Genomic DNA, 8814 nt, shown 5'->3' on the forward strand with positions numbered 1-8814 from the left:
ACTGACACTGCTTGGATTAGCTGGTTAATGGCCTCGAGCCATATAACATGGTGGAATCCAATGTTATTTTAGTAGGCGGTTCACCCAGGGCGAGGCTCAGCCATTGCATGCCGGCTGTGCTGACCCCTGCAAATTCCCCAAATGTGGGATTCTTGACTGCATTATTTCTCCCGATAGCCAAGGTGCCCCTGAGGTGCCACTGAGCAAAGCACTGTCGCCACACACTGCTCCCTGGGTGTCTGTCATGGCTGCCCACTGCTCACTAAGGGTGATGGTTAAAAGCAGAGGACACATTTCACTGTGGCACTGTGCTGTCCTGCAGTGTTTCACAATGATGATCACTTCACTTTCACTTTTATTCATATCAGATGTTGGCAACAACCCATCTTATCCCCACATGCAAAAAAAATCAAAGTATTGTTTTCCATGATTAATTGTATAAAATCATATGTGATTTTGGCCCGTTCTTCCACACAAGCAGTTTTCAAATCCGAAATGTTCTGTAGGCGCCTTCTATAAACTGCGGTATTACTGATAGATTTCTGACTTTCAATTCTTTTGTTCAATACTTTCCCCCTGTGATGTTCAACTTTATTACACATATCTATTACATCATCTATGTGTGCAATTTGCAATTTGCACCTATATAATAATGCCAAAAATTTTATAATCTGGAAATTAGTGGAGGGACATAACACATAACTCTGTGGTTTTGTAATGACAACTTGCAAAGACTATAAGCCATTAGGGGCTGCCCAGTAATGTTAAGCCATTTGTTTGGCCACATTTGTACTTTCATGTACTACCATGCACACTGAGTGTGTGTGTGTTTAAGTTTAGAGATGTTTTGACTATGTGTTTTTAATGACATTTTTACAAAATGTTAGAATATTGCAATATGAAAAGTTCTGATGCAAAGCTCATCAACCCCCTGGAACTAAACTAAATTCTGGTGCATTCACTGTCCTAAGTAAAATAACAGTAAATTATCAGTGAGTTTTGGCCTCTTTCTAAGCTCTGCCCCACCTTTTTGTGTGAAGTTTCGTACATGAGAACACATCTGGAAATGCACTAGTATGTCATCAACATGTTGCCAAATCGAATTTATGATTTGTAGCCTGTTGTCTGGTGCAATGCCAGTATGAACAAAGCATTTATCTGCAAAATGCAGGCTGCATGCATGCATTTAAATACACTTACTTGCCAAACCCCAAGATGCACAGACTACTGTACCGCTCACGCTGACAATGTGTAGGCTCTATTCAAACAAAACCCCTGACATTCTGCAGTCATGACACACGTGAAGATTTTTTATTACTAGCAGAATGTACTGCTTCAACTAGCAGAATGAACTGCATTACCCAGGCTTCAACCAGAGCTAACATTTTATAAAGAATGATAGAAATATCATAGACATTGGCAACTAAGTACTATATTTGATATGAATGCATTCATTTGAGTCGGTATGTAGTTTTAATTCCAAAGCGGAATTGTTTCATTGTTATTATTATCTGTATTGCCTATTTGCATGTCATGCTGTTATCAGACTCGAACTGAAATGTTGCCTTATGCTGTTGCATATTTTTCATGCGCCTTTAGGGTTCATTTGGATGTTGATTTTACAGAAAGATTTAAAGATAAATTACATAAAGATAAATCAAGCATGTAGATTATATAAGGCCAACCAACATTAAAACAGATATAGCTGCTACATATACATGCATTTTTGCCCTCAGATGCTGTACGTGGATTCCTTGAGGTCCTGTCATGCTTCTGAGGGTGCATTTGCAGCACCTTGGGGAGTATAACGGTCCAGGGCTGTAAACAGGGTGGGTCAGTAAGCCTGTGGGAGGGGGAGGGGGGGCATTTTATGTATTATTAAAGATATTATCATGCGTCACGGCGATGAAGCTGTTGCAGTGGCCGGTGCACACCGCCGGGAAACGGAAGCAGGAATCTAGACGCGGGCTGGAGGCTGGGAGGAAGAGGAGGAGGAGGAGGAGGAGGAGGACAGCGGCCAGGTGAAGCAGCAGCCACGGCGGCGGTGGCGGCGGCGGCGGCGGCGGATTATGAGATCGGCGTACAGAGCTCCGTTCTGATGTGCGAAGCATGGAGAAACAGGCTCTCGTCACGGCGCTCAGCTTGTCCATGAGCCTGCTCTCCTTACTGCTGCTCATCACCGCGATCTTCACCGACCACTGGTACGAGACGGACACCCGCAGGCACAAGGACAACTGCGACCGGTATGGGACGGAGTCCAACGACCAGAAGAACCGGGAAATGCCCATATACCACCTGCCTTTGGTGGACAGCGGCGGCTCCCGGCGCAGCCTGGCGCTCATGAGGCCGATCCACGTCGGGAGCAGGGAAGAGGAGCTGCTGGAGAACTGGAGGGCGATCCTGGGGATGGGGATCCTGGAGACGGAGTGCGGACGGCCGCTCTTCTCCACGTACGCCGGACTCTGGCGCAAATGCTACTTTCAAGGTCTGGACCGGGATATCGACAAGCTCATTACAAAAGGTACGATTATAGAAGAGCAGAAGAGGAAGGAGCAAGTCACATGCACTGTGCGTATGTTCCACGTATTTATTCCAGAGGATGCAGCTCCGATCCAACCTAGCACTGTTTCTACAAATGCAGAATATAGATGCAGAATTTAATTTACAAATAACCAGATGGGAAGGTTGCAAGCTTGTTCAGTTTTACTCTGTTTAACTCTGTGCATAGGCTCATTGACAAATTAAATGCGACTTTGCAAATAAAAAAAAAGAATTCAGAATAATAAATGGCAGATGCGGTTTAGATTACACAGATATCCTAATGTCAGGGTTATTCCGGTGAAACTAGTTGCACCTTGCATTTCAAACAGCGGAAGAGTCCTATTGATCCGTTGACCTTCAGCACATTCCCTTCGGTTCCTGGCACAGTCGATTAGGTGTGTTGACCTGAATCAGCATGTTCAGGTGGGATACTTTTCAGATGCATAGATGTATGAATGTGAAGATTATGAATGTTCATGTTGATTTTTATTAAGCTATGGCCCATGAAATGTATGAAGTATTTGACTACTTGTCATTTCAGTTGGTTGCAAACACTATTAGTTTGTTGATCATATCATACTTTTCATGTAAAAGCAGACAGCATCCCGCAAAAAGGAAAGCTCTGTCATTTGTTCTCATTCCTGCATATCAGTTAAACTTCAGTGGCCCATTTGCAGTTTTGTTGGTGTTCTGTTCATTTTGGTGCAGAATTAAACAGGCACGGCGGTCCAATATGTCCCTTGCAAGCAACAATAATAACAGAAGGTCATGCAGTCAGGGGGTGGGTGTTGTGTGGATGGCTGCCAGTACCTCGGCAACAACAGCAGTATAGATTGTCGGGCATGTTTGTGGAGCCGTTTTGGAAATGTCCCATAATTTCTTAAACATGCATATATTACACTTTTACAAAATAATAGGCTATATGAAACACACACTTACAGATAAAAGGCGAAATGAATACAAGAAATACTCATACAGACGCAAATATACTGAACATATGCATTTGAAAAAAGTTCTAAGAGACACATATCAAACACATAATATTTACTCACGTGGTTTGGTGCTTCTGTAACAGGAGAGCAATTCATTCAGATGTCACGTCACCTTGTTACACTTTGTCACCATATGCAAGCATTCTGCCTAATGTTCCGAGACTAATAAAGATCTTGTGGATCTTGCATTAATAATCAATTATAATATTTTTTGCATTGAGAAATGCATTTTTCTTCTCATCTAGTATACCTATACTTGTATTATACCTACATAGTCTTGAAGTCTTGAAGATGTACAAGATGGAGATTAAAAGAATTTGATGTTATTTTTTATGAATTTTGCATGCTAAGCTACCCTACCAAACCAGGAGAGCATCAGTGTTGAGCATTTCAATCATGCCTCGTTCACTCTGGTAAGGCAGGTCCCAGTGGGACTCTAATGAGCGTAGATCTGCAATGCACTAACGAGCACATGATCTCTTTACATAGGCATTGCAGAGCGGTGCACAACTGTCAAGTATCATTTCTCCCAACCCATCCGGCTCAGGAACATCCCTCTAAACCTGACCAGAACCATTCAGCAAGACGAATGGCATCTCCTGCGTAAGTTTCTCATAGTTTGACCGCTTGTGGCATTTTTTCTACCCACGCCACTTTTTCAGTTGTGCGGGGACTCTAGAATTAGATAAGAACAGGGATTCCTAAATAAAGCACAAAGCCAACAACATACATGTAAATTTCCCATATATTATTAGCTATGGCTGGTGTAAAGCCAGAAATACTCCATAGACATGCATAACCATATCTGGCAGAGATATGCAGAAGAGCTTAGACAGCAAAGCGATAAAAGCATTGTGACAAGTGACTTAAAATAGAAAAGTCAGTCTTGATGAAATGCCTGTTGCCTCTGCTCTGTGTGGGAAGTTGCCATGGATACAGCCTGTGTGTTCCATGAACAGATCTGCGGCGTATCACAGCGGGGTTCCTGGGGATGGCAGCTGCAGTGCTGCTGTGTGGAAGCATTGTGGCCACCGTCGGTTTCTTTTGGGAAGAGAGCCTCACCCAGCACGTTTCAGGACTCCTCTTCCTAATGGCAGGTACTTGACTAATCTAGCAAAGGAAACATTCCAATTGCATGTTGATATAGAAGCTTTGGAGTACTGTTGCAATCAATTAACTACATTACTGGATAACTGTCAGTAAATAAGCTATACTAGCTTGTCATAAAACATATTCATTTGTTGTCTTTACTTGATGTTGACCAATAATTTGCTCACATCCCTAAACGGCCACAATGAATCTATGTAAACTGATGACCACGTGAAACATTGCCCCCCCCTCATTGGTTGTTTTAAAGGTCCCCTATTAAGAAAGTTTGCTTTTATATCGGTCTTGTTGGTCCCCTAATATTGTATCTCAGTTGGACCTACCATTTCAGTGTCTATAGCTTTAAATGCTAATGAGGAGGTGAGAGGCGGGACAAAAAGGAGAGCAGTCTATAGAAGCAAATGGGCATTCGTGATGTCATCAATACAATTCACCGATTACAACGTTTTGCACAGACAGGAAGTCGTGTAACTTTTCCCCTTATGACAATAGAAAGGGGGCAAATTCAAGATCCGACCATCTGAGCTGCCGCTCTCTGAACGGTGAAGCAGAATGGCCAAAGCACTCTTTACACCTATCACCATTTCTAATGCTTGGTTTTGCTATGCAGTGTAGAAAGTTTAAATATATTAGTAAAAAATGTTCCTGTTATTAAGATTTCATTGTTTTGTTTTCTTGCACTCTCTCCTCTCTGCATGTATCTCTTCATGTCTGTTCAAACTCAGTAACAGCAACATTTATTTCTTATTTAATCAAAAATCAGTACATCTCCACAACAAAAAGATTTTTTTTAGCTGGAAAAAACATCGGGAAGGAGTGAGTGAGAAAGGGACTCTTCCAGAGTAGAGTGAGTGTGCAATAGATAGAGCAGGTATGAAAACACGAACACAGCCTCCATTCGTTCTTCTGGAACCCTGTATACCGAACTTTATGTAGTGAGGGAATCAAGAGGGGGCGTGGCCTGCACTCAGTACTCCTTCTATCAGTCGTTGGGGGAGGCGCCATGATGGTATGGTGCAATGCTTAGTAAATTTCAACTTGTATGGTGTAACGGATACTATGAGGATATAGGTCTGTTTTCTAACTTTGCCACTAATGGTGACTTTTCAGTATGACTCCTAGTTAATCTAGATATTGTGTTAAAGTTAGATTAAAGGGATAATTAGACTTAGATAACTCTACTGCTTTTATGTACAGATGTTGGCTGCTATAACATATCATAATTTTTTTTTTTTTTTAGATTAATTCAACTTGTCCAGTGTAATGGTCCTCAGTCTATGTCCACTTTGATGAAATTGGTCCATTTTGAAATGGCACTAATGGTGTGGGTCACTGAGTGAGCCTCTGGTACATCTCAAACTGATCCAGATCTAGAGTAGCTCAGAGAGCGTTAGCTTTGATTTTGGTGGTTACGACCTGGATACAGCAGTGGACAGCCTAGGTGAGCTGTTCATCACGTTATTTCTGGATTTAAGTGTTAGAGAATGATTGGCTAAAAACACGTGTCTTTAGCCCTGGCCAATCATTTGAGTTTTCACTCATCCTAGCTTCTTGTTGAGTTTATGACTGTTTGTTTAAGCAATGTAGGAACGTAGCCACTATGCATGAGAAAGTGATAATTTGTCACGTGACACATCACAGCACAGTGTAATAAGTTTTGCACAGAGTGTAATATAATTATTCTATAATGATTAGCTCCAAATGTGTCACTTTCAATGGCACCTTAATTACTGTATAACATTCAGGGAGCTTATCTAAAAAGTTAGTACTTCTTAGATTTGCTAGAACTCTCTCATTTCTCTTTTAAGATTTCCTAATTATTGTTTCATTTCTTATTCTTTAATCTTCCTCTCAGACACATGTAAATTAAATGGTTTGCATAAATTCTTATGGGTTTTGTCGTTACAGGAATCTTCTGCACTATCTCACTCTGCACCTATGCAGCTAGTGTATCGTATGATCTATCCCGGAATCCTCCCTTCATCTATGGTCTCCCTGGCGACGTTGATCATGGTTATGGTTGGTCCATCTTTTGTGCCTGGGTCAGTCTGGGTCTCACAGTGGCCTCGGGATGCCTTTGCACCACTTACCCCTTCCTCAGCCGTACGAAGGCTCTGCGATCCAAAACAGCACGGGAATCGTCTGTATGACTTCTTCTAGGTCCACTGGAGGATAATCGTAACAAGCCATTGGACACTACAGGAATGGTTTATTTCAAGTCACAGAAGCTGTGTTCATTTGATTATCATCATCATCATCAGTAAAAATTTGATTTAAGGGTTTGGAGTCCCGGTGATGGAGTAGTCGTGGCCATTCTGTAGAACTGTGATCCCCTGAGGTGTTAATGTCAGTGTTAAGAGTATCTCCTCTGATGCATATTTATATATGTATATTTAAAAATTATACTAATGCACGTTCCTCTGGCATACATTGGAAATATTTTTTTCTATCAAAACACAGAGAGGCATTGGTACATTCTTTCATTTTCACCACAAATCCCAGTGGGCTGTGAACATCTTGGATCAAGTATTCATTTCAGGTGGATGATTTATGGTGGAAACCAAAGTGGACATTGCACATGTCATATATTAATCTTTTGTTTACATTGTTATTCTTTGAGTGGCTCCAGTGATTACCTATGGAGCAAAATTCTCAAATAAATATCACACCATTCACAAATATATTTCTTTGATTCAGCAACAAATGTAACAAGTTTCAAGTCACAGTCTAAAATGCAGCAGCACTCGGGAAGCTGCGACCTATCAATCTGCATCTCATTTTAATCTGGTCACCCTGCTCATACAGATGCGAATAAAATGGTCTGGTGAAAGACAGCTGCGCTTGAACTTAAAGGAATTTGCTGTATATATATATAGATAGATATATATTCTGTTATAAATGCGACATTTTTCCCGATTCATTTTATGAAACTTCTGTTTTCACAATTTCTAAGATTCCCAAGAGAATGCGACAATGTGCGAAAGTAGTGCAATATTGTCAACATTAATCAAACTGAAACATCAGTTGATGTGATTGGCTATAAACTTTGGAGACATTTGATTGGCTACCTTTTGAAAAAAAAACACATTTGTGAATCCACAAATAAATGTAAATAAATTCATAAATAAATTAATAAATGTGGTTTGTAAATGCAGGTTTATCGGTTTGTGAATGTAACTGCATTGTGAATGCAGTGATAAGTTATGGTGTGATATTTAATCGTGAATTTTGAAATCTCCATAATTACCTAAGGTAAAGTAAGAATTTAGTTTTCAAACTGAGAATTAATGAGTTTTTTGACTGACATGATTTTGTGGTTAATGTTTAACACAGAGAGTGTAAAGAGTTTCCAAAACACCCAACTTTTCAATGTATTATTGCTGAAATGCTGTAAACCAAACTGTAGGAAAAATGAAGGAATTCCACAGGCCAGCATTTTAAAAACGGTCTATAAAAGACCAAGTGTAAGAAAGTTTATAAAACCACAAGTGATAACTGTGAGATGGAACTTGCACCATGTTATGACCAGCACAAGCTGTTCGCTACACTTACTAAACCATGTGTTTGGTATATGTCTTTCGCTGAGATCACAGCCCTGTAACAATATATTTACCAAGGACACAAGCGTATGATGACATATGCACTCTGAGCCAAGACAGGAAGTCTGTTTCAAACAGTTGTACTAGAATTATATTTAGGAGTGTTCCTAAGAGTGACTTGTGAAAAAATGGCATAAAGTCTTTCCAACATCCCTCATCATGTGTTTTTATTGCACCATCTGCTGGTCATAAAATAGGACTACTAACTAGGACAACAAATAACTAGTACAGCATTGTCTTAGTTATGTTCTAAAATTGTATGACCAACCAATTTCGATTTTACTGCATGTACGCAAGATCTCAGTCATTTTTCAGTACATTTGATATGTATCAGGTCAGAAATTATATGGGAACATATTATGGTCTCATTATTATTCATTCATTATTCCATGATCTTATGTTACCCAGATAATAATGAACAATTCCTTGGGCAGCTACAAAGGTTTCCTCTTGGCCCAAAGGCATGCACACTAGATGAACTGGCAACACTGGATTGCCCATGGGTATGAATGGTCTGTGTGTGTGCCCTGTGGTGGGCTGGCACCCTGCTCTGGGTGAGTCCCCGGTCTGCATCC

The 8814-nt window shown here is 40.7% G+C and overlaps 1 protein-coding gene and 1 pseudogene across 1 annotated transcript; both read left to right on the plus strand.

Moving 5' to 3' along the window:
- Nucleotides 1-63: 63 nt before the first annotated feature.
- LOC114787267 (uncharacterized) lies at nt 64-192 on the plus strand (annotated as a pseudogene).
- Nucleotides 193-2008: 1816 nt separating this feature from the next.
- On the plus strand, nt 2009-8628 carry tmem178a (transmembrane protein 178a). Its single transcript, XM_028973241.1, has 4 exons — nt 2009-2521; nt 4023-4136; nt 4493-4630; nt 6549-8628. The coding sequence occupies exons 1-4, from the start codon at nt 2110-2112 to the stop codon at nt 6788-6790; spliced, it is 906 nt and encodes a 301-aa protein (XP_028829074.1). The 5' UTR covers nt 2009-2109; the 3' UTR covers nt 6791-8628.
- Nucleotides 8629-8814: the final 186 nt, after the last annotated feature.

The sequence above is a fragment of the Denticeps clupeoides genome, chromosome 3 (genome assembly GCF_900700375.1).
Source record: "Denticeps clupeoides chromosome 3, fDenClu1.1, whole genome shotgun sequence".
Taxonomy (NCBI): domain Eukaryota; kingdom Metazoa; phylum Chordata; class Actinopteri; order Clupeiformes; family Denticipitidae; genus Denticeps; species Denticeps clupeoides.